The 24596-nt window shown below is 38.3% G+C and overlaps 1 protein-coding gene and 1 long non-coding RNA gene across 2 annotated transcripts in view; one reads left to right on the top strand and one right to left on the bottom strand.

Moving 5' to 3' along the window:
• LOC134516123 (uncharacterized) overlaps nt 1-9598 on the bottom strand; it is a 228350-nt gene extending 218752 nt beyond the window's left edge. The window contains exons 1-2 of the long non-coding RNA XR_010071225.1: nt 9507-9598; nt 8136-8288 (exon numbers count right to left, since the gene is read on the bottom strand). This is a non-coding gene — a long non-coding RNA (uncharacterized LOC134516123). The remainder of the gene's footprint in view (nt 1-8135; nt 8289-9506) is intronic.
• A 146-nt stretch (nt 9599-9744) lies between these two features.
• The window catches only part of GATB (glutamyl-tRNA amidotransferase subunit B), a 43065-nt gene continuing 28213 nt past the window's right edge, over nt 9745-24596 (top strand). Inside the window, exons 1-2 of the mRNA XM_063335465.1 lie at nt 9745-9921; nt 11940-12090. Of these exons, the coding sequence (XP_063191535.1) occupies nt 9767-9921; nt 11940-12090 (306 nt within the window). The 5' untranslated portion in view covers nt 9745-9766. The remainder of the gene's footprint in view (nt 9922-11939; nt 12091-24596) is intronic.

Below are 24596 nucleotides of genomic sequence, written 5' to 3'. Positions count from 1 at the left end.
GAGGCCAAAGCCCATCTTTAATGCACATTATTAGTTCATTCCTAAAAACCAAACACCTGACTGACTGAAGCAGCTTACAGATGCCCTTGAACCTTTGAATAATCACAGTATGCTCCTGACTTTGTTTATTTCCACTTCTATCAACTGCAGTGAATCAACAGCTCCCATTATCAACTGAAAATGCCTAGTGCCATCCTGGGATCTTAACAATTTAATACTCCATACTATCTTCATATTTACTTTATGACATTTATACAGAGTTAGTTGTTCTGTATCTTCTAATACTAAGGTACATTTTGATGTTTGGTACTCCATTTAAAGTCCCAGGTTTGAGAGTCTTGTGGATTCATGAGAAAACACACCCCTAAATTTGATTTTATGTTGTTAATTAAACTGAGTTTAAAGAAAAACTGAGAATATGTATCTTAAACAGAAGCCAAGTAAGTAAGAAGCTACTTAAAAAAGAGAAAACCCACCAAACCCCAATCTCACACCCCTCTTGATATAGGCTGGTTTTGTGATCTGGATTAGAGGGCTCAAAATCTCAACACTAAGAACTGCCCTTTCAATGAATTCACATTGCATGGATTTGGAGCTATACTTAAATACGCAATAGAAAAAAAAAAAAGAAAAAAAAAATCAAGCCTGAACATCTAAGTGAATACAGCCACACTCTGAAGAGATAAGCTATGAATGAATAGCTTAATTGGACACTTGCAAAATTAACTTGTCAGAAGTAATTACTCTATACATGATCCAACTGCAAGTGTCTTACATCAGCCACAATTTAAAATACTATTTAAGCTATTCCTTGGCCTTTGAAAGATATACTCACAATGTTCTGCTTATTTACTATGCTACTACCATGTATTTGCAAATCTTTCAAGCACTCTTTGGTACAAAGAGACAACAAATTCATTTTCTGTTCAGTTCTGAAGAGGTTAGCAGATACACTGACTATATTTTTCATGGAAATTTTCCCATTCTTTCTTCTCCTTAAGTTAGAGTAAAATCATCCTGACTAAATGTATGTCTTTGCTATCTGTGTATAACGATAAAAATGGATGATTTTAAAATGAAACAGATGGATACTGGGAGACATTTAGTGATTGGGAAAGATCAAGTAAACATTACCAGAAGCAAGACTGTGTAACTTCAAGACATCTGAAGACCCACAGAAACTACCATGGAAGGCAGTTTACCCCTTTTCATTGAGATTATGAGCTACTTTGCATTATCAAACACTATATATACATAATTATAATACAGTATGTCCAGACCTGCATATTTCAGAGCACAGCTTGTACCGCTCTTGTCCTTTGTGTTTTCCAATCACTGAAAGAGTGGCAGTAGTAATATTTGGTTTTATTTCTGTCCATTTGTTTTTTGTGGTGGTTTTTTTCCAATTAATGCTGAATTCCACATTTCAGAACACTGTAAGAAAACAACAGACAAGCTCTGGGGAAGAGGACTCCAAGAGGAAGTTAAACCTCTCCCCCTCAGGACCTGAAAGAAAGAGTAAGTTTTGCATGACACATATAGAGGTAATAAAATGCTCCCTGAACTAGACAGTTCCTACCTAATACCATGAGATAGCAGATCATAATTGGAAAAATAAAGTCTCTTGATACACAGATGTGTTTCTTTCATCCATGCATAAGGGAGCTGCATAACTATTCAAAATTGCGTCTCACGGAATCTCCATCTTAGTAACACAGGAACCAGTAATCCAAAGCATGCCGTTGAGGCCAGGTACGTCACATAGCCTTCCAATACAAGGTCTCTACTGCAAGCCTGGTCTAGCAGAAAAGTTCTTCTGTACACACATTAAAAACATATGAATTGGCTAGTGACTCCGTAGAGTATCACTTCCCATACTGATACTACCCTGATGAAAAAATGCTTCCTATGCAATCACTTATTTGTTGCCTTAATCTACACAGTAACAGAAAAAGAAGAGAAAAGAGATCAAAAGTATTGTTAGAACAAAAGCCAGCAATGCATTCATATGCCATTACCACTACTTAGGCCACTACAATGAGCATCAGGACAGAGAAAATACTACTAGAGCAGATAGAAAGCTGTGCTACCATACTATAAATGCTAATACTTCAAAATGAAAGAGAAGGGCATGTGGCAAAGCTAAAACGGTTGGTCTCTAAATTCCCTTAGGCAAAGGCATTATTGCAATTAGCTAACACACGCTAACTCTTTGGTTTTGCTTTAGCAGCAGTTTTGGGATCAATCCCAAACTCCTCCTGAAGTTCCTGAGAGTTCTATTTGAACAAGGCCTGAAGACACAGCTTTCTGACACAGCCAAAGTATACTGTGCTGCTGATGGCTTGTACTAAATTCCTTGCACATGCTGCTGTGCCGGACAAGGCAAGAAAGAAATATAAACTTCAAAGATTATCCAGTTTATTAAAACTTAATGAGCCATTGCCTCAATATGTGCAAAGCACACAACACCTCTTACATTCTGGCTTCAGACAGCAATTTACTAATCAGTTACTGAAGCACCTCAATCCCAAAGCAGTTACTGATTGATCGGTTAATAAAAGTTTCTACAGAAAGAACTTCACTTCCGTAATTGGAAATTTAAGGGGCAAATCTGAGATGATGTTAAAAGCAAAACAAAAAACCACACACAGCACTAAATTCTTTTCCTTACCTTTAAAATAATAGTAAAAGGGGTATTCTACTATCAATGTATTTTATACAGTGGCATACAGCTTTAATACAGCTGTTGTCTACAAGACTACACAATTATTCATACTTTTTCTAAAGAATAAATTGGAAAACAGAACCTCTGTGATATAATATGTACAAAACATCACCCCAAGAGTCTTGAATCAGGACAAGTTATCCCACGAACAACCAGGCCACAAGTTCAAAACAAAATAAAAAAGATTCTGGGTAGTCAGCAGCCTATATGAAGTAGGCTGCTGTTACTGGTAGGCAGCAGTTCACACCAGTCAGAATGAACTGATGATGCCACAGAAAGCCCAAGGACAGAATAAACTACACAAGATTAAATACATGATTCAACTTATTAGCAGTCCTTTCCATTAGGACACTAGATACACAACTAACAAAACAGGAAATATGTCTGTGCCGCTTCTGTGTATTCTGCCCTGTTTTGCACCCAAAGGCACTCATTTCTCCAGGTGGTCACAATATGACTCTTGTTTACAAGCTTTCAGTTAATGCCTATGTTTACAAGCTCTCAGTTAATGCCTGTGACTAACACACTAACGATCCTTACCAGGTCCATGGAGAAATCATAATCAGGATTCAAAAGCAACGAGCCTTTCTGAATCTGCAGAAAAAACTACAAACAAACAAACAGCATCCCTCCATCTAATCTACTAAATAGTGGTACATACTTCTGTATTTCACTTCTGTATTTCACCACTTTGGTATGTGAGTATCTGGCGTTTATACAGGAATAAGTATTATTCAAATTGTGAGATGGATGAATAATTTTAAGAGCACTGCCTTTCTCTTTTTATTCACAGGAGGAAGCAATGTTTACATGTTTTATTTTTTTTCACTATAAGAAAAGTTACTAAACATGTAGTTATGGCATAAATACAGTACGGGGGGGGGAAAAACAGAGACACCACAAACATTCTTGTCACTTATTAAAAAAAAAAAAAAAAGAGGCAGAACATAAAATCGGATTTTGCTTCAAATGTCACAGGCACTGTGGGAAGAGGAGGACAGCTGTACAACTATATACGTAAAAAAAATAAAAATAAATTATGTCCCAGAGTAAAGACATAATAGCCAGCAGGATAAGGGTTTCAACCTGTGTTCTTCAAGTCCACTTGGGTGATTCATAACACAATATATAGGTGTATACATTTGAAGGCAAGGAATATACAAACAGTCTTGAAAATAAGTAACCCCTTATAAGTCAATTCTAAACAAGCCAACCAAAAGTCTGTGTTGTTGCACAGAAAAAAAGGTGAGACAGGGTTGTCTCACTTCAGGATCTGGGACCTTATTCAAAGCTTTTGAGCATTTATCTGCAGTATTTCCCTTTTCTTTCATTTGCATTTTTGCTGTGTTTTTAGTGAAGTAATTAATCACAAAATTCCATCTGGTCAACAGTTTTAGTTCACATCCTTATTGCTTCAGACAATTAAAAACAATCCTTAGTGCTAAGAACAACAATGGCAGCCCCTAGAAGCACTGTGCTAAGGCTCTGGAATATAATTTTCTTTTGAAATACAATCTCTTCAAATTGGCTTCAACCTACAAGTAATCTCACGTTTTAAAGAAATCCCTCTCTAAAAAGCAGCACCTTGACAGGATTTAACACTTGAGACTATCTTTAGATTGTTTTTGATTAAAAGATTGATTTTAGACTAAACTAATGTCATTATTATAACTGGTTTACTCCAAGCATTATGCTGCTTGACAACTCCTTCAAACAATTCCTTCACTTTATTCATGACAGAGAAGTCAATACTAATTGAAGGTTTTGTTGATTATTAACGCCATCTCCTAAACAGGGGAAAAACTTTGATGCATATTCCTAATTTGACTGTTCAACTAAAATTTTTCTTCTTTAACGAATTTAGCATAGATCTTTGTGTCTATTTTTTCCTGGGGTGGGGCTGTCAGCTGGAATCTTATAAAGAGTATACGAAACTGAAACCATATACAATTTAAAAGGACACCAGAATGGACAACGTATACCTCAAGTGCATTTTGGAAGGTATAGTTTAACCTAAAATTAAATACTTTGACAAGCATGTAGACTATGTCAGGCTACCTTCAGAAACAAAAGCTTAGGATTTAGTCTTGTACTCTGTACAATAGCATTTAATTCTTTCCCTTATACAGGTGTCAAGGGAGAAAGTTTTGAGTACTGGTTTTGTGAAAGCATATGCTGCTGAAATCTTATATCCCTGACTTTCTATACAAGTCATAGACAGCCTGCAACAAGAATTGTGGCTGTTAATTTAGGAAGTAACAGGCCTCAGACATAACATAGCTCTTTGAAATTTCGGTTGAAAATTGCAAACAGAATACACAAAAAAAGCAATGCAAAAAGTAATAAAACACAGGAACAAATTAGTCTCACTTTTACATACTTACCTTCTATCCTTCCTTGTTCTTTACTATATGGAGTAAAGTAAAAACCAAAAGCTGGAAAGACATTTTAAAAGCTTTTTTTGTGGATGCCAATACAATTAGAGAGAGTACACTAGTAAATTTTAGATCAGATGAAATATTATCAATCACTTTCTTCTGCATGGTCCATCACAGACAGTACACACACGAGATTCATACAACAGATTTATGGACTCTTCTCTAATCTAGACACTTAGCCTAGTCTCTGCTGTTTCCAAATGTAGTTCCCACTGCTTGTAAAACACACCATAAAGGAAAACAACCACCACCAAAACATATTCCTTATAGACTGAACTGTATCTAAATATAAACCTGACACAATTCCCGAACTATAACTCAAGCATTTAGAAAACATTGTATATTATAATAGGTCCAAACCAAAAGGAGTGATCACCTTGGAAGTAAATGACACTGACTTCAGACTAAAAGAAATGAATCCCTAGGCAGCTGGAAATCATACCAGAGATAGCACAGACTCATAATGTGAATTTTCTAATAACTTGGTCAAGATACAACACCAATATGGCAGTGATATACTAGGAAAATCTCTTATGCCTATAGTAGCTGAACTTCACACTGGAAAAATAAAAGTTTAATTTATTAAACAATAGGATTAGCAGTAGTACTCACCATAAAACAAGATTAGCAGTGCTGAACTCCCTCAAACACTGCCTTTGCCTTCAGGGAATGAACCGTCAGGCTCCCCAGCTACAAAAAGCTCAGTAACCACTTCGCTTTCAAGTAACTCAGTGCCCTGACACACAAGGAGTATACTATGTACCAAAATGCTACTTTTCAAGATTGCCAACACCTGATACAAATCACAGGTGCAGTCACTTGCTCATTGCAGCACTCCCAGGGAAGACATGCCACGTAAAAACCACTACAGAAGAGCCATAGTATAAGGGTTTCTCATGGCTGCACAAAAGGTACAGGTTCTCTCCTGCAACACAGCCTCTGAGGAATAGCGAAGAAGAACACCTTCTACAGTAATATCAGTAGCTTTATGTTACTTGTATATTTCCGTTACTGTTTATAGAAATTGCTTGTGCATACTTTTTTCCCCAGCCAAGTATAGCCCTTATTTTCAATTCATGAATAATAACACTTTTATGAAATAAACTTGCACTACCTGTTTGCCAATAGAAATTGATGACATTTTGTACATTAACGCAGTTTGATACAAGACCCCTCAAACCATGACGCCCTTTTTATTACTGAATCTATCCCTGCCTGCATGCACACGTGGACAGCAGATCATACAAGGCAGCTCTATTAGCTCCCTAAATACCGTCTCCTGTGGTCAAGAGAAATAGCCTTTCCCAATCTGCAAGATGAGGTACTTTTTTTTTTTTTTGTATTTGCCATCTCCCATTATTGGTAGATAGACAAATTGAATCTATAGTCCAGGCTGAAACTCTTTGCCCTTTTAAGTTGAAAGTTGCAGAAAATGAATAAAATTTTTCTCTTTATACCTGTAGAGAAAAAAGGCTTTCAAGGTACATAAGTGATCTTAGGGGCCTAAAAGGGGCCTAGGAAAACATCCCTTACCATAGTCTGCTTACAAACTTAACAATCCTCTTTATTACGCTTATCTGTAAGGCAATGGCTGATTATTTGATAGACTATGGATATCTACTCTTCCAAAAGCCACACCCTCTGCTTCAAAATCTAACAGAGATTCCTGCCTGTTCCTTATTTCGCATGCTGAAATAAGACACTGCAGGCAGCCTGTGAGGTATCTAACAAACACCCCAGTCTGAATACCCCATTCCCTGCTATACCAAAAGGAGATCTCACAGCCTACAAAAGGACTAAGTATGTGTGCTATAAACATTGCTTGCAAGAAAGCAGAATTTAGAGCTCAGATCCTATAAACTGAAATTCAGAGGGATCTTCTTTCAAATAAATGGGACAGATGGGATGTTTATGTCTTAAATGATATGCTGTTGGGTTTTTTGTCCTCTACAAAATTCCAGTTTCCTCTCAGGCATTGGTTAAATTCCTACAGTAATAAGAAACTCAAGCTCAGAGCAAACTGTCCCCTGCGTCTACCCTCTCTAAAACAGAAGGCTACATAGTTAGTACTGAGCTACCATTGTACAAATCTTTATGCAGTGCTGGAGAGATTTTCCTATTCCAAGCCACAGCATGATCTATAAACACACTGCAAAGTAGAGGCTGCTGCCCAGGGTACATAAGGAACAAATATGTAGCCTTCCCTACCTCAAAGTAAGCTGCTGAGAAAGGCAATTATTCCCTGCTTGTCTGTGATTGATCAGCTTCCTGTATATGGGTGTGTGAGCTTTCATTTATTACCTACTTGGCCACTGGCACAGGGCTGGAAAGAAAAAGGTCTTCCTAATAGGATTTTTTTCTGTGAAAGGAATTAAAATGGCATTGAGACAATTTAAATCACAAACAATGGCACTTTCCAATCCTCCTTTCTGCATAAGACAACACCCAGACAGCTACAAGTTACAGGGGAATTGTTTGGGATGTGGAAAGTGGATTTCAACCCCTCTATGTTGTCTTCGCACTTTTAAATAATATGCAAAAAGGGCAGAAGTCTGTGCAATCAAGGCAAAGTAAGGCTTTAAGTAACATGATTTTAATATTCATAAGGTTTTAACTTCTTAGTAATTACTTATGAAATATTCTATTACATCAGGATAACAGGCTTAGAAGAAAGTAAAATAATAGAAAACTTATAATTTTTATACCAGTAAAAATATTTCAGAGCCATATTCAGAACCTATCCTCATAGCTGGGTTGAAATGATATGTCAATCCTAACAAAGTATCAAATAATAATTAAATCCAGAGTTCATGGAGGACAGTTGTTAAAGGAATAAATTTGTTACAGAAATAACAATCGTATACTACAGCTTCAGCCTGAAATGCATTCTTTGCACAGTACATTGCATAGGCCTCGCTAAGTCCAAAAGACAATGGGGTTTTCTTCATATCAAAATTATCAAAAACTCTTACCTATTCCATTGGCTTCAGACTGCTATATAGACTTTACATTAGGTTATCTCATATGTGAAGAGGTTCACAACAGGAGAGAAAGAAAAGGGTCATTCCAGTGTTCTTTCATTCTCCACAACATGTCCAAGATGGCCTGTGGCCAGTTCTTCTTTACTGGAAAGGAATTTTGTCTTGGTCACACTTTCATGTACAAGGGAGGGATATTCCGCAAGAAAAAGAATGCAAAAAACTAATTAAACTAAGCTATATTGTACAAGTAACTGTAGATCAGTGTCTGCTGAAGGTCTCTCTCAACTGGTTCTTCTTGTAAAGAACCTCCTGCTAATGTAACTCATTTAAAATATAAATATATTAGAAAATTAGTGCTGTGGAACAACCATTATGAAACATTTTCTTAGTTGGATAAATTATCTTCCACATGATTCCAAACCACTCAGCATCTCATATTTGAGCTTGGGAAGACAAGGGGGTATAAAGGTTGCAAGATACTGTCAAGTGCCTATGTGCACCACTGTCCTCTGCTGGAAGAAATCAGTCTTACTCCTATGTTTGTGGCTAATTAGCTTCTATTAGCAGTGGCTGACATAGAGCAAAGATGACATAAGCAACAGCTAATGTACATTCCCATTTAAGCTCCACAGGCCTGTGGCTTAGGACAGAAGGTTGTTAATTCCGTTGTCTGTGCAATGTAGCTGCATAAACAGCATTTAAGATGTTTGCATGTGCCCCAGATGCCTTCTTTATTACCATCTATTTGTACAGCAATAACACTCTCAGGCCCTGCAGACACTGGACCTCGCTGCTCTACATACACGGAGTTAAGATCCAAGATTTCAATTGCATGCTACCGTATCATTTGATGCCCAAGATTTGCAACGTGCCATCTATAAAATAGCAGCTGCTTTTACATCAGTGTGAACCCAAAGGAAAACTACACGACCCCTCTGAGGACCTGAGCATAAGATATTTTGAACCACAGATAAAAAACACAAATGCAATCACTGTCTCTTGCTCCAGCATTTCTAGGACAAACATTAGTTTTCTCAGGATAGGCAGAGGACCCATAGGGCCCTTCATCAAGGCCTCTCAAGACCCCCTCAGATTGTGGTGCAGCTGCTTCCCACACTAACGCTACCACATCGTTGGATGCCTGGGGAAAACACCTCTCTGGGAGGTGGGAAGCAGGAGGGCTGTGTGCGAGGAGGACTTGCACCTGCCTGGTAAAAAGGGCGCCATTACCCTGGGACACCAAAGCAGGGGAGGCCTTCCCACAGCAACAGTGAGGGACAAACGTCACACATTCACCACAAGCTGAGACAGAGCCAGTCTTCACCCAGGCGGGGCGGTGTGTGCCTGCAGCTGGCTGCCCACCTCAGCCCTGAGGAGCTCCAGGACCCTTCACGATTCCTTCACCTCGCCAGAGCCGCCCTCCTCAGGTGGCGCGCGGGGGCAGCCCCCGCCCTTCTGTCGAAGTGCCGGGCTGCGCGGGAGGGGCGGGGACCAGGAGAGGTACCTGCCGGGAGTTGTAGTCCTTCTTCCCCCCTCACACCCTGCCGCTCCGCGGAGCCGTCCCGCGCGCCGGACTACATTTCCCAGGGGGAGCGGCGGGAGCAGCAGCCAGCAAAGGCAAAATGGCGGCGGCGGTGGCGACAGCGGCGCGTGGGTGCAGTGGGGTCTGGTGCCGGGCGTGGCAGCGCGGCGCCGGGGGTCCCAGTCACTCCCCCCATGGGCAGCGGGCTGCTGCCTCTAGTGCCAGAGGCGGGGCGGTGCCGGTGGGGAAGAGCGGGTACGGTGCCGGGACGTGCGCGGGGAGAGGGGCCGGTGGAGGTGGTTCCCGCCCTCAGGGCGTAGCCGTCGGGTGAGGGCCGGGCCCGGTTCTGGGCCGCGGGGCTTCAGCCCGAGAGCAACGCCTGTGGGAACTGGGCGGCGGCGTGGTCGTAGCAGCAGGGCCCGCTTTAAATACCGTCTTCTCAGCAGTGTAAGGCATCTACAGTTTGTTCATGGCTGGCAGTGGCTTCTCAGCACGCGTTTTTCTCACAGCCCTCCCAAAAAACTCCAAAACCGTATTTGTCTTCGCAGTAGGATGGTGTCCCCTTGACATGTTTGGTTGTGATAAAAGCCAGACACAATGCAAGCAGATTAGAAAGCGCTAGCATTCATGTTTTCGGAGTATAAACAGCAAGGGCTGCACCAATTTTCATAAGTATTTTTTGAAGGGTTATTGTGGTCCAAATGATGCTTCCAGTGGAAAATTGTGAAACTTGAACAGTGTACCTAGCACGAAGCACTTTATTGCTGCCAGAACTGAAAGTTACGGCCTGTAGAACTTTCGTGTTCTCTGGTGAGATGCAGGTTTCTCTCCGCACAGCTGATCGCCTAAGCGAAGCTGTGCAGACACGGGCAGAAGTATGCTGCTGATTCTTCAGAACGTAAACCTGGAACAAACATGGCAAGAGACTCCGGGTTTCTCATGAGGGTTGTTAGTAGGGGTAGATGACTGAGTTGATGCACGTATCTTTTTATCTGAGTGTAAGTGAACACACTGATTAAGTGAAGACTGATGTAATTTTTAATGCTGTGATGTGATGGGGATGCGTTTCTAAAGAATGCAGGAAACAATGAAATAAATTGGCCTCCAAAATGAAAAAAAAATGCAAACAACTTTTTTTTCCTAAACCTTGAGGCACTTTTATGAATAGTTGAAAATACTAAATAAAATACTGTGTTACAGTAGAAGAAAATGTGTTAGCTCCGGTAAACATCTGAACCTTAATCCTTTATGATAATATTCTTCCTAAAGCAGAAATATAAGTGGCATCTGCATCACTAGTTTGGTGTTTGTAGGGATGTCCTCAGCTGTTGGAGGGCAGACAGAGAACTAAAATCTTGGCAATGTATTATGTTCACCTTTGGAAGGAACACTGTACTTGATATATTTTTTTGATGTTTTTCCATAGCTCGCTTATCTCCTATAGCTATCTGGGTACTTATACTGCTGAAGTATTCTGCCACAGAAATGTGATTTCATCACTGAAATATTATTTGTGCCACTTCATTTGTACAAGGCCACATAATTACTTACAGAAACTGTCAAGCAATTCATACTGTAAAGGTGACCTTTTTCTCATGTCCATATAAAGGTTATGGATGTGAGAATTGCAATTACTTTTTAGATGATATGGAGAAGCTTTATTCCGTGGAATATGTTCAGAGAGCAGTAGCTCTCTAGTTGAAATTATGATTTCTCTATTACCAGATTACTAATGTTTATGCTAATATGCTACTAACACTGCTCTGGAGAACCACCTTTCCCAGCATGCAAGTGACTAGGCGACAAAGAATACATAATTTATTATGCCACCTGTCTGCTGGCGATTTATCAAGCTACGTGAGAAGTAATTGATATTTATGATGATTTTGTGATTTTCATGAGGTACCAAATTAGGGTTCATCCAGCGTGCAAGTCTGCCTCATTAATTTTTCTAAGATTTCTTATGTAAGGAAAAGTTAAAAGTTTCAGACGATTACATTTCTTTTTACAGCATTCTTTTTTGTATATAATGAAGATGACACTTTGCCATAGTCCCCTCTGTATATGTTGTCAGTTAGTCTCACTTCTCCAGTATTGCAACACAACTTTTGCCGTTACACTGAAAATGTATTTACAACATTGTTTACAATTTTTTTACAATTTAATTTTTGTTAATAAATAAAAAGTTCTTAATTCTTGTATTTTTAGATGTTTATGGGGTTTAATGTAATCTATATTTAAATTGTATTTCCTTTCTCCTCTTTCCTTTTCAGTCTTGCTCCATGGGTACCAGTTGTGGGTTTGGAAATTCATGCACAGATCAGTTCCAACTCAAAACTTTTCTCTGGTTCCCAAGTCCAGTTTGCAGCACCTCCCAACTCTTTGGTTTCTTTCTTTGATGCTTCTTTACCAGGAACTTTACCAGTAAGTTATGCTTCGACTTAACTTGTATCAGTATTAATGTCAGACAACTTTGAGTACATTTCTAGTATTTTGTTCTTCCCAAGATTTGACTATAGAACTACTTTTACATATTTTTCTATTTTCTGGTTGTGTGATAACATGAGATGCCTAGTACTGCTTCTCTTCAGTTTACTCACTCCTTAGTTATCACTACAGATACTTGATATCCTCTGCAAAGGAAAAAAATAAGGAGTGTCTCTTCAACATATTGAATGAATCGCGGTATTTCTCTGAGGCCAGAGTGGGTGTATTTGGTTAGTATGCCACACAGGAAATTCCTTAAATATGAGAGATACTTAAAATCCTATGAGAGAAGAACATCTTAGACTTCCGACTGGCCATTTGATGTTACTTTGCCATATGTTTGTTTATGTAGCTGTCATTTGCCATTTGGAATGTCTCACTACGGAGGTACTTTGCTTCCTAAGTAGAAAGTCTCTGATTTAGGAAAGTGTCAAGCGTTCCTATTTCCAGAGCAAAACAATTATTTAAAATAAAAAAAAATAAAAATCTGTGTGAGACATTGTGGAGTAAGAAGTCAGAATAGCTAGCTAGCACTTAGCAACAAGATTTTCTAATGACAACGTAATGAATTTTTGACATCACAGCTTAATTATAAATTTGTGATGGCTATGGTAGTACTGCTATAGAATTCTCTGAGAATCTAAGAAGTTTAATATAAAAATAATAGTTAAAAAGTATTACATAAACTCTTACTTTACAGTGAAAATAAATACTGAATAGACTTAACCGTTGCCTCATGCAGCAAGCATGCAGAGGCTATAATGTGGTCAAATTATTTAATGCAAAAGTGTAATATACTGAGTATATTTATTGCAGTGTAAGTTTGAATTCCATATATATATATATATATTTAATCCTTTGGAAGCTTTTCATCAACACAATACAGCATCAAATAGTATTCTGAAATTGAGAATTAATTTATATCTGGATTTCTAGGGTCCTCATATATGCCGTGTGATCCTTACAAAGAGAAATGATTTGCAAAGGTATTGAAACCTGAGGAAGTGAAGTTTAGATGCCGATAAAATTTGGACTTCACTCTGGTCTCAGTGGCGATTCACGGCTGAGTTTCAGATCTAACTACGTGGAAATTTCAAAAACTTTCCAGAGAGAATGGGAATCTTATGCAATCGTTTGGTTTTAGAAAAATCTAGTTAGACTTAAACACGGCAAATGAAGTCCCTTCATTTTGGGGGCAGGGCTAGGTTAGGGAGTTAATAGTCACAAAATTTAAAAGGTTTCAAGGTTTTGGTTTTATACCTTCTATTTAACGTTCCGATAATGCACAGAAATCCTCGTAAATTGTCTAATGCTTAGCTTCAGTCAAGTAGAAAAACTGTTCTTGAATGAACAAAAATAAGTATTTATGAAGAGTTTCATTTATATATATGTTACTACTTATTTGGCGTGGGTTTTTTGGCTTTTTCCTCTGTTAAAGTGCTCTGCAGATGAGGCTTGGTATGACCTTTGTGAGAAAACCCCAGTAAGTGTGGTCTTTGGCAGAGAATATAACTGCACCTGAGAAGCAAAAAGCAGTATGGTTAGCTTAATTTAAAAGTAGTGATGCTATGTTAGCTTCTACCAGGTGCATTTATCTGTACAAAGAGAAGAAAGATTTTTCTCACTGTGGTACTGGTGAAAATAGAGTTGAAAGTGAATGTTACAAAATACATGTTCTTTCATGTTAGAATGTGATACGAAGTCCAGTCAGTAGCCATAGTTTTATTTTCCCATTGTACCTGCTGCACGGGAATTAATGTGAGAGACCAATGTCTGTTCTGGAATCAAACAGTTTGGCTTATTTTCTTGAAATAACTATATGTATTTGTACAATGTATCTGAAGTGGAATTGGATTTTGGTGGATTTTGAGAGATGGAAGGTAGTTTTTGAAAATTTCTGCGTATTTGTAAAAGAAGAACACAAAAAACATTTTAACAAATTTTAAGATTATTGCCTAATAAGTCTCTTTAGAAGGTAAATATTTGGCCTTTCCTTTTGACTCTTTTTTGTTGAGAAATGAAAAAAATAGGAGCAAAGTTTTAATACAGTAGTTATGCTGTCTGTATCAGAGAATAACTGCTGTTACAAACTGAGAGCTATAGGGACAGTTTTCAATGTCACAGGGATTTAAATTTACTGTGGGACCGTGAGATCATTATGATAGACAACCATGCTAGTGTTTGCTGCTTCACAGTGGGACCAGAAAGAATGGTGCTAAAGGGAGCTTTTCTGATTGCTATACATTTCTGCGTCACTAATGAGTGTGTGCGTGAGCCTTTCCTGTGCTTTGCACAGGAGAGGGGAAACTAGAAGAATGTATTTAGCCCTCCTCCATCTTTTCTCTTTATATTTTCTTCCTCTACTGTAATACAGCTTATTTTATGCTTCCGCTGCAAGTAGGCCTTAGGAGGATCATCACAGTATTCGTGTCATGGCCATTTCACTATGCTGCTCTCATAATGTGCCTCTTACAGTCAGCTACAGGCAAGAGCAGCTATGCAGGTGCACTGCTGTTTGGCATAAAACAGAAAAATTGATGTGGCAAAGCTTTAATTAAAAAAGTAGATTTAAAAGTAGCCAGACTGGATCATAGAATCATAGAATGGTTTGGGTTGGAATGGACCTTAAAGGTCATCTAGTTCAAGCCCCCCTGCCATGGGCAGGGACACCTCCCACTAGACCAGATTGCTCAAAGCCCTGTGCATCCCATGCTGCTCTGCACGCTTCTTGTGCCCTGCGGTGATGGAGCCCCTCCCCACTAGACTAGACAGCATCTTACTCAAATTACTGTAAGGCTTTCCTGTCTCTGGGACTACATACGACTATGTACATTACATTTCATGTCATGAAGTGTGCAAAGGCCTGTTTTGGTTTTTTTTTACATGTTGAATGGACTTGGCAATGATATTAGCTTGGTGTCTTCAGAGGATCTGTTATAAAGGAAGTATTACGCTACACGTCGTGGCTTATGGTGCATCATACCTGCAGATTAATCTAAAATTTTTCTGAGGATCCATAAAGGTGGTTACGTTCCCAGTCTGATTTATCCTCTTTGAAAATTCTGAGGATCTTTTTAAAGGTTTGTAAAGATAAGACTGGGCTTACAGAAAGAGATGATTATCCATGATTATCTTATCTATTCTCATGATTGAGGTGGCTGACTAAAGGTTAATTATAGCTCAGCCACAGAAATAAGACGGTAGATATAGGAGCTAAAGGCTGAAACCTTTTTGTCTGTGCTTAGTCTTTTTTGCTAATCACACCAAAAGATGCATCTTTTATGTTTGTCTCTTGCATGACTAAAGTGAAAGGCTGATCCTATTTCTTTGTAGGCAAGTGTACTAAGAAATAATCTAGGATTTACATAACCAAGGTTTAAATTAATAAGATTTGAATGGATGTTAGCCCTACAGTCTTAAGTATTTTGAAATTTTTGACACCTTCTCATGCATTTGAATTTCATTCTCTTCACAGTGTGAACAGCATCTGTTTTATCTTTTTTTAAGATAGAATTTTCGGAAACACTTGGTAGTGATCAAGCTCTGTTTCTAATGAAGAAAATGTAAATACCTTCTGACCTCAGAAGAAACACTGCTGTAGAATATCATATGAGATGCATGATTTTATCTGAATATAGAATTTTTTCCTGTTCCACTGGACATCTTTGAGGGCTTGACAACTAGCTCATTGCTCCTATCCTATACTGAGATTTTCATATTCTCTTGTTTTAAACTTCAGTTTTCCCTCTGTAAATAGTGTAGAAGAAAGCATTTTGGTCGTACTGTATCTTCTCTCACCTGTGTAATGGCAGCTGGGCAACTACATAGGCCTTTTCATGGAAGAAAATGTGGCTAGAACAGCTATTAGCCCTTGTTCCTTTTGGTATTGCACCACTGGCAACCTCAACTCCAAACTCTGGTTTCTCCAGACTTGAGGAATGTCACTGCAACACTGCACAGTAGCAGAGAGCACATGTATCATGTTGTTGCTTTCCCACCCTGCAGTGTTGTGCTTGTTGAGATGGCTGCCCAGGGACATGACAGGGGTAATACCCAGTCTGGGGACATAGAGGGTGCTTTAGTTTCCCTTTCTGTATTGACAGAGCATCCATCCTTGGCAGTGGCAGATACCCAGTGTTTTTCCAGATGTCTTGGGTGATAGATTACCAGATTCTGTGATGAATTTTAGATGTTATTAATATACAGAATTTACCTGATGCATTTGCTTTCAAAGGCACCAAGAAGTTTGTGTGAGATTTTGGTGGATATATTAGAACAGAAACAGCATTTGAGACCAGAATTTATACTTTACAGCTTGAAACTAGATTTTTTTGATACCCTGTGCCTGTTAAATCTGGTGATTCCAACAGCTGCTTTACCAACTTGTGATTTCAGTTTTGTTTTGACATTCCTGCTGGCACGCATATGAATTTACTCCCTTCTTGTACTACTTCACTTCGAAAAACACCTGCTGCTTAGCTTGACTTTTGATAACTACATTTTTAATTGCACATACCTTTCTTGGGGAACTGGATGATCTTCTGATCTTTGTGTGCATGTTTAGCTTCCATCATATAAATTTTCTTCTTTTCTTTGCAACCACATGATGCCTAGGTTGTTGTATCCATGAGTTCTCTAAAAATAAATTAGTGGCAGTGCCTGAAGGAAGAAGGGAGTTCGCGCTTGTTTTAAACCATTTACTTTAACTGCTTGTTGCTTCTTTCAGTAAAACTGTAGTAATTGTACTTAGTGGAAAAAAATGAAATATTTTCTGAGAAACTGATGGTACATTTCAGTTGTAGTCCTTTCTTTCCTGATAGTATTTGGGTTTGTGACAGGCATTGAATCATCAGTGATTAACAGTCTTTTGTTGTTCACACGGTCCCAGCTCGCTGGACTTCAAGTCCCAGTAAGCCTCTAAAAAGAAAATCCCACATAATTTAGAAAAAAACCTAGGGGAGTGAAATAGGCTTTCAAACCACTGGTCCCTGAGAATGCCTTTGCAGTTCATAGACCCTTAAATTTCTGAGTGCGTGATGGATTAAAGCCTGCCTACATAATTTCAAACTATTAATCAGTTCAGATTACCTATTGTAATTACCGCTATTGTACTGGTCAGGAGAGGCCTTTGAAAGATGAGGGAGGCCTGCTGCAGGCGACTTTCGGGACTGGGTTATGGCGCGGGTTGTTCCATATTCTGTATCTTTCTCTTTCATAGGATCATTCACAGCCCCAGGGTTACCTGTGGAACTGGTCTCCTTCACTGGGGTCTGAGAAGCGTTATACTTCTGAGTTACTGCAGTTGCTTAGCTCAACTTTTATTTCATACTTAACTGTAAATGCCATTTTTCTGGAGACGCCTCTGCTTTTGTGCTTTGAAGTATTTGGTGACATTTGTTGCTCTTCTCTCAAGCTTTGAAGGAGTTGCCTGTAAGATTTTCTCTTGCTTTTTGCTATGTCTGCTTTATTTGTGAGAAGTTCTGACACTCATTCTGGGTGTTTTAATCTTTTTGTCAAGGCTAACAATTCCTGTAGGGCTTTGTCTCCTTAGCACCTCAGTAACTATTGAGCTCCCTTTCTGTTTGTTGTTCTTGTTGTCTTTCCTGTTCATTCTTAACAGGTCCCTCTGGCTGATGTAAACTTGCCAGTTAGAACCACATTGAGTTGATAAAACATCTTGCTATCACCTATTTCAGTAGATCCTTCAATGCATCAGTGGTGTTCTCTATGTGTTTTCTCTTATCTCCTTTTGTGTTGTTTTTTTTTATTGCTTTACCTTTTGCTTTATACTGACATTTTTCTACTTCTTAGTGGGGAGTAGGAATTTGCAGTATCTTGTTTCCTTTCTTTTGCACAGTTCTGTAACTGCAATTACTGTGCCATCTTTGGTACTTTTGGACAGCACAACCATTACATGACGACTAGACAGGTCGGTGTCCCCTCTTTCTGGATTCAGTCTGAAATTGCTCCTGAAATGCACATTAGCTTTTTGCAGTAGTTTTTCGGAGTGGGCTGGGAATTCCTGTATTTTAAGTTCGATCTGTGAGTGGATTTTTTGGGACAAATTTCTGTTACTTCTATTATCAGTCACTGTATATACTCTGGCATCCTTAAGTGTTTGAGTTAATTTTCTCTCTGTATGTAGACAAACAGTCTGGTTCCAGGTGACTGCCTTTGAGGAAATCCAAGGTAGGATATTATATACAAAGTGTATGAAAGCAGTGCTCTGTGAAGCAAAAGTTTCTGTAACAATCATGGTTCTACCAATTTCTTAGCATTTTAACTTTGCAAACTGACATCTTGCTTCTTTGTTGTTCTTCTTAACAGTTTTTTTCTTTGAACAGTTTTTTCACTGAAAGGTATTTAGGAAACCTTGTCCAATAGTAATGACAGATAATTGTAGAGTGGGTCTTTGTTCTCTTCATGGTTAGCTGCCTCCTGTGTAATGTTGCGTAACTGTCAGGTTTATGTATTTTGTTTGAAACTTATCTTGGTGCAATTAGGCTGTAATTGGTTCCTGGGGTAAAATTAATTTATTTCTCTGTGTTCTCTCTGATTATCAGCCACCTTGCCACCTTAAATAGATTATGATTATGTATTTGATTTTGAGAGGATTATATAAGCTTCTGCAACTGGTGTTTATTAGTTATGTGTGCAGATTTTGCCACTGCAACCATTGTTTTCTACGTAGAAATGCTAGTTTTGCCATTTCACTACCAAGTTCAGCCAAATTTGCCTCAAAAAATTTTAGGTTTGTAGACGTATTTGTGAATATATTAGCAAGCACGTGAAGAGGAAATTAGCGATTGAGTCTCTTCTCCCCACTAATCTCAGCTTCATTTGGGCTGCTGCTGTTCACATATTTCTGACACTTTATACTCAATTTGGGATGTTTGGTGAAATGAAGAGAAGATGGAGGAATCATGGAGGAGAGTGTGTTGAGGTCACTGGTTAAGGAAAACAAACCAGGGCAATAATTTATAGGAAATTAGTCTTCATTGGTTCTGCTGTTCCAGAACAACTTTGTTGAAAACAAATAATTTTAGTTTGCTTTCTTAATAGCTTTTTGCAAGACTTGTTGCATTATATTGCAAAACGCAAAGGTCTGGGAGTTTATAGTGTGTGTTCAGCATGGGCTCTCAGACACACAAAGATTGCAAGAAGCAGCAGAGGGCAAATAGCCAAGACTCACAAATGATAGAAAATGACAATGTGTATCAAAGCTCAGAATGTGTAACATCTCGGAAAACCACAGAGCTGGCCCTCAAAAAGCCTACAAGCAAAGGACCATCTGCAAGGATAAACAGGGCAGGGGTTGATTTATAAACTCTGTTCTAAGTGCTCTGAATTTTGTGTTTAACAAGTGAAACAATCTAGGTTATATTAAAGGCGGCAGATGTTACTCATGTTTAAATAACTTTTTGGCCTTTTTTGTGGAGCTCAGTGTAGGGGATAAGGGCTGAAAAGGTCCACCTCACATTCTTTAACTTAGGTTTTAGCCATTGCTCAGTCTCCTACCTCTAGAAGTGAAGTGTTTTCACTGAATCTTCCTGTATTTAACTTGTCCTGGATCAGATAGCATTAGCAATGGTTTAAATTTCAACTGGCTTAGGAGAGGGAGCATCTTTATGACAGGTCAAAAAACCCCAGTGTGTCAGGCACAGAAGACTGCTGTCAACAGGGAGGACATGGATGTTAGAGAGATACAAGACTTCTTGATGGGAACACCATAGAAACACAGTGTTTGATTATGGATATCTTGAACAATTGTATTGCCGGTGCATTGTTCAGTCTTCCCTGTGGGTTCTCCTGCTTGGAGCCAGTTCTGCATGGTAGAAGTTTATTTGGTTTTAGCTGCTGCTGATGGGATCTGAAACATGAAGATCACTGGTTTGGGGCAATGCCAGTGGATTGGCTGCTTCCCTACCACTCCAGAAAATAGATTAATTCCATTGAGAATATTGAGCACTTTGCCCACACAGTGATCAAATGGATTTTTTCCTTCTGTGGGTTTGGTGTGGGTTTGGGGTTTTTTTTGTGTGTTTTTTTGTTGTTGGGGTTTTTTGGGGTTTTTTTTTGGTTTTTTTTTTAGCAACCCCTGTCTCAAAGGGCTGAGAAGTCGGTCAGTATTTAAATAGCTTTGTATCTGGTGATACCTTCTCATTTTTCTTACTCTCAGGGGTCAGCATTTCTCCCTACTGCTGCTGAATTTTGCTGGTCATCACTGACACTGGAAGATGCTTCCTCCAATTCTAAGCCTTGTGATATGAGCTCTGAGACTAGCTCTTCAGCTTCAAGAGTGTGTGCCCTCTTATTCTTTGAGTACACATAAAGTAACATGTCTGGGAGCTGGGTACTTCTTAAAATGTTAGAGTCACCTCGTTTTAAGATGTGACTTGAATGAGTGCATGCTACATCACCGCAAGCCAACTTTGCCACCAGACAAGGTTAGGAATAATAATGTATTTTGTATAGCAGCATATAGCTTGGGTACCAGACTGCAGAAACATAAAGTTACAAAATATATTAAGGTACATTTAAAGCCCCATCTCCCCCCACACACCCCAGTCTTCCTTTGCTGCTTCAGCTTCTCAGTTGCCATTTGGTTCTCTTTTCTGAAGTTGAAGTCTCTATTAATATAAGAACTTATTTTTAAATTGCTTCCTCCCCTACTCTCTTGCCCCTTTCCTTAGGTATAAGAACATAATGCTCATATTAGGGCAGGAAATACACTGTGAAGTAGATGCTGGACTGAAATGCAGAAGACCCTAAACTGCAGATGGCCTTCTTTTTCAATTTCCCTTGCAGTTAGAGACCTCAGTTTTTGCAACATGTGGTCTCTTTGCAGACCAAAAAATGAAAAGACTTAAGTTAGCTTTTTAAAAAAATTTTTACTGTATGCTTAAGGGATGGGATCTGATTGTACACCTGTTGAAATAAATGGGTCATTTGGGAAATGGTTAGCTCTTCATTTATTGTAATGTATATTCTGTACATGCATAGCTACAAGGCAGTTATGCCCTTATGTGTGTGTGTGTGTGTGTGTGTGAAGATTCCAAGGAAGAAGGCTGCACTGAAGTACACATCTGCAGTGTCAGACTGAACAGTCACAATTACATTTGGACTAAGTAGATACAGGAGTAGTTTATTTTGAAGTTTATCTGATGATTGCACTTCAAAGAACCATATATTGGAACAAGTTGGTACTCTTAACACAGTAAGAATAGTAAGACTGAATATATCCATTAGTGGAAGCAAATAAAAATCAGAGTGATATGAAATGGGAGTACTGGGAAATATGATTAGATATATCTGTTGAGGTTTCTAAAGATTACTGCCTGGTCTACAGGGAGCTGGCTAAGTATATTGCACTACTTCCTTCTTCCAGCTGTTATTTAGAGTAAAAAGGAGCTAAAATTAAGTGTTTCTTAGATAAACAGTCCTGTAGTTAATCTGATTAAAGCTGATTTCTTCATGATTATAAGTAGGAATGAAAGTCTTAAGATAGCCAATTAATATCCAAGTAGATATGAAACCTACTTTATTCAAATATGTGACCTAGAATCAAAAACTTCTAAAATTTCTGGGGATTTTTTTTTTATTTTACTGTTTTTAGTACAAGGAATACTTTGTTCCATAACTTAGGCTTCCTGGTTGCCACGGTTATGGCAAAGATTAATTTATAATTTTTTTTAAAGGTAGCAAATGTAAACTTTTTCCAGGAGAGATCTAGATGTTTCTTCTTTTTTCCCCCCCAATTACCCTATGTAATACTCATTAGCAAAGCAATAAGCTGCATACCTACTCTCTTTAAAATGTAAAAATGATCATTGACTAAATATAGAAACATATGTATTCCCCTAAAAGGTGCCAGCTTTCTTTAATGTATTAATATAAGGAGTAAACCTGCTGTTAAAAAAAAAAAAACTGTTTAAAGAAATACTCTTGGTGGGAATTTGTGCCATTGAAGGTATTGTGTATAGTTTTGTATAGCTATTGGATAGTCTTGTATTTAAAACCAAGGTCTTGACTAAAATGACCTTGCAAATAAAGATGATAAATTTTTAAAAGAAGTCTTTCCACTTGTGAACTGGATGTAAAGAAGAGACCGAGTATCAGAAAATGAGAGATCTTGGTTGGATTGTTCTTTCATTCCTTTAGTGCTCAGTTACCATGGTGCTTTAGCAGGATAGCGTAGCTACAAGAGAAATGGTGCTGGTGTTGTGATGCCATTGTTAAGCTTTTTCATGAGTTTCCAATACAAATGATGTACATTTCCTTTTGTGATAACTCTCTAGGATTTTCTTTACATACCTAGGAGAGATGCTCCCATTTTAGAAAGCCAGAAATATTTAAGAAGGCTTTATAGTCTCTTGTGTTTTGTCCATAACTATTGCAGGAACTACATAGCTTGCTTTCAAGGCCACCACTTTGCTAACATACCAGACTGGCAGCTTGTCAGTTCAAGCCGGTAATTTAAATCTTTGGTGCTAGTCAAAGCTGTCAACTTAATAACAGCTTACTGCATAAACAAGCTTGGGGGACTTATTCTAGGTCATTAGTATGGGAAGTTTCACATACTGAATTGATGTTTATCACTGCAGATTATTTGAAAAGCTAGACTTGTTTGAAGGAAAAGTAGTAGTTTACTTAAACAGCTCTGCATTATGTGCATAGCCTCGATCACTGGAATGGGTAGTAGTAGTCCCTTCAGAAATGGAGCAATATTAAAGAGGTTAAGTTTTGATTTTTGAGGAAGTAGAGGGTCATCTTTTTTTTTTTTTTTTTTTTTTTTGGAGTCAAACAGGGCAGAGGAAGCAGATTGGCGTGGTAGACATCTCAGTATGCCATAGTGGGAAAGATCTGCTTTGCAATGCCTTCTATCACCACAGAGGTCAATAAAGAAGCAGTCCAGGAAGTGGTACTAGTGAGTGAGTAATGGTGCACGTACAGTGATTTAGCTAGTATGACCCAGTACGCTGGGGGCACACACATTATAGTCATCTAAATGCTTAGTAATACTACATAGAAAATAATCAGTACTTCATATTTTTATGCCAAATTTTCCCCAGAGACACCGAAATAGTGCAAAACTTTCTCACAGGTATAAGTAGTATGTCTGCAGTAATTATTTCCATCACCTCAGAACAGTGTTATCCCTTAGAGCGATGAGTAAGATACACTCTACCTCATTTGAAGCAAAAATTGAAGAGCAAGTGGTCAAAGGCAGTAGTTGTAGTGTAATCAGTAGCTAAACTCCCACCTGTGTTTGAAGAATGTGCTATGAGGCTCTAACTGTGCAATTCAGGAGCTGGGTTTTGTCTTGCTCTCTGATTACAATCAGTCACAGCCTGTGCACCATCAAGAAATGCAGCAAGACACCAGTTCACTAGTTTGACACAGTGGTGTTTTGAGTCTACCCAATCCTTATGAAGCCTTAACGGTTAGCGGTGACCACTTGTTAAAGGGCTGACTGGCATGATTCTCCCTAGTTTGTAAAGCTGAACAGGATCGTGCCATAATGCTTTAGTAGGAGGAAATTTTGCCTGCGTATTTAGAAATATGATATTTTAAACAGTGAACAATTTGACTAGCACTTTTACAAGCTTCCTTAAACAGTAAAAAAAAGTAGCTGTACTGTCTGGAAGCATGTAATTGTTGAAAACAAGAGCATATACTATATAATGAACTGCAGCTATGATAGTAAAATAAATTAATATTTTCTAGTTACCAGTTTAACTTTAGATTACAGTCAGGACTAATTGTGTTCATTTTGCTGCAGAACAGTATTTCAAAGGGAAATTGTTCTTCCTTTTTTCTTATTTCTCGTTTGCTTTATGTATCTTTTAAATTTTTTAATAAATAAAATATGCCCGAACAGATGATGTGTTCTAGTTAGCCATATATAGCTACACTAAAGATCTGAAAGTTCCCTTGTTAAAAGTCTTAAATATTTAATTTCTTGTCTGTATAAGCAATTTTTAAGTTTCTGTTACATGAAGAGTTTCTCATATTTTCTCTTATTATTTTGATTTTTGAAATATTAGATGAGTAAAGCAAAGAGATTCCTTTTCCAGCTGAAGACATGGGATGTTGGGAAAGGTACAGCTGCTTAATCTGTTTTCAGAAATCAGGCTGAAGAATATAAAAAGTAAATACTGTCAGAAACATTGAAGAAAACGTTATTTAAGCCTTTTATGCTCTGGTCAATGCAGATGAAGTCATGTAGATTCTTTTACTTAATGTGCCCCTTTAATGGTCCTGCTGGAAATTGACTTCTTGGCAGCTGTACAGTGCAGAATAAGATGGATAAAGTTCTGTTCCTGTTTCAAAATACTGTAAGTGTGAGCATGTCACAGTTCTACCAAGACAAATTCAGTCCTTTATTCTTATCAATTTTATCCATTCGATGTTAGTTAAACCAACTATTAATGAGAGCACAT

Source organism: Chroicocephalus ridibundus, chromosome 5 (genome assembly GCF_963924245.1).
Source record: "Chroicocephalus ridibundus chromosome 5, bChrRid1.1, whole genome shotgun sequence".
NCBI classification, from domain to species: Eukaryota; Metazoa; Chordata; class Aves; order Charadriiformes; family Laridae; genus Chroicocephalus; species Chroicocephalus ridibundus.
This window is presented reverse-complemented; position numbering and strand designations above follow the sequence as displayed.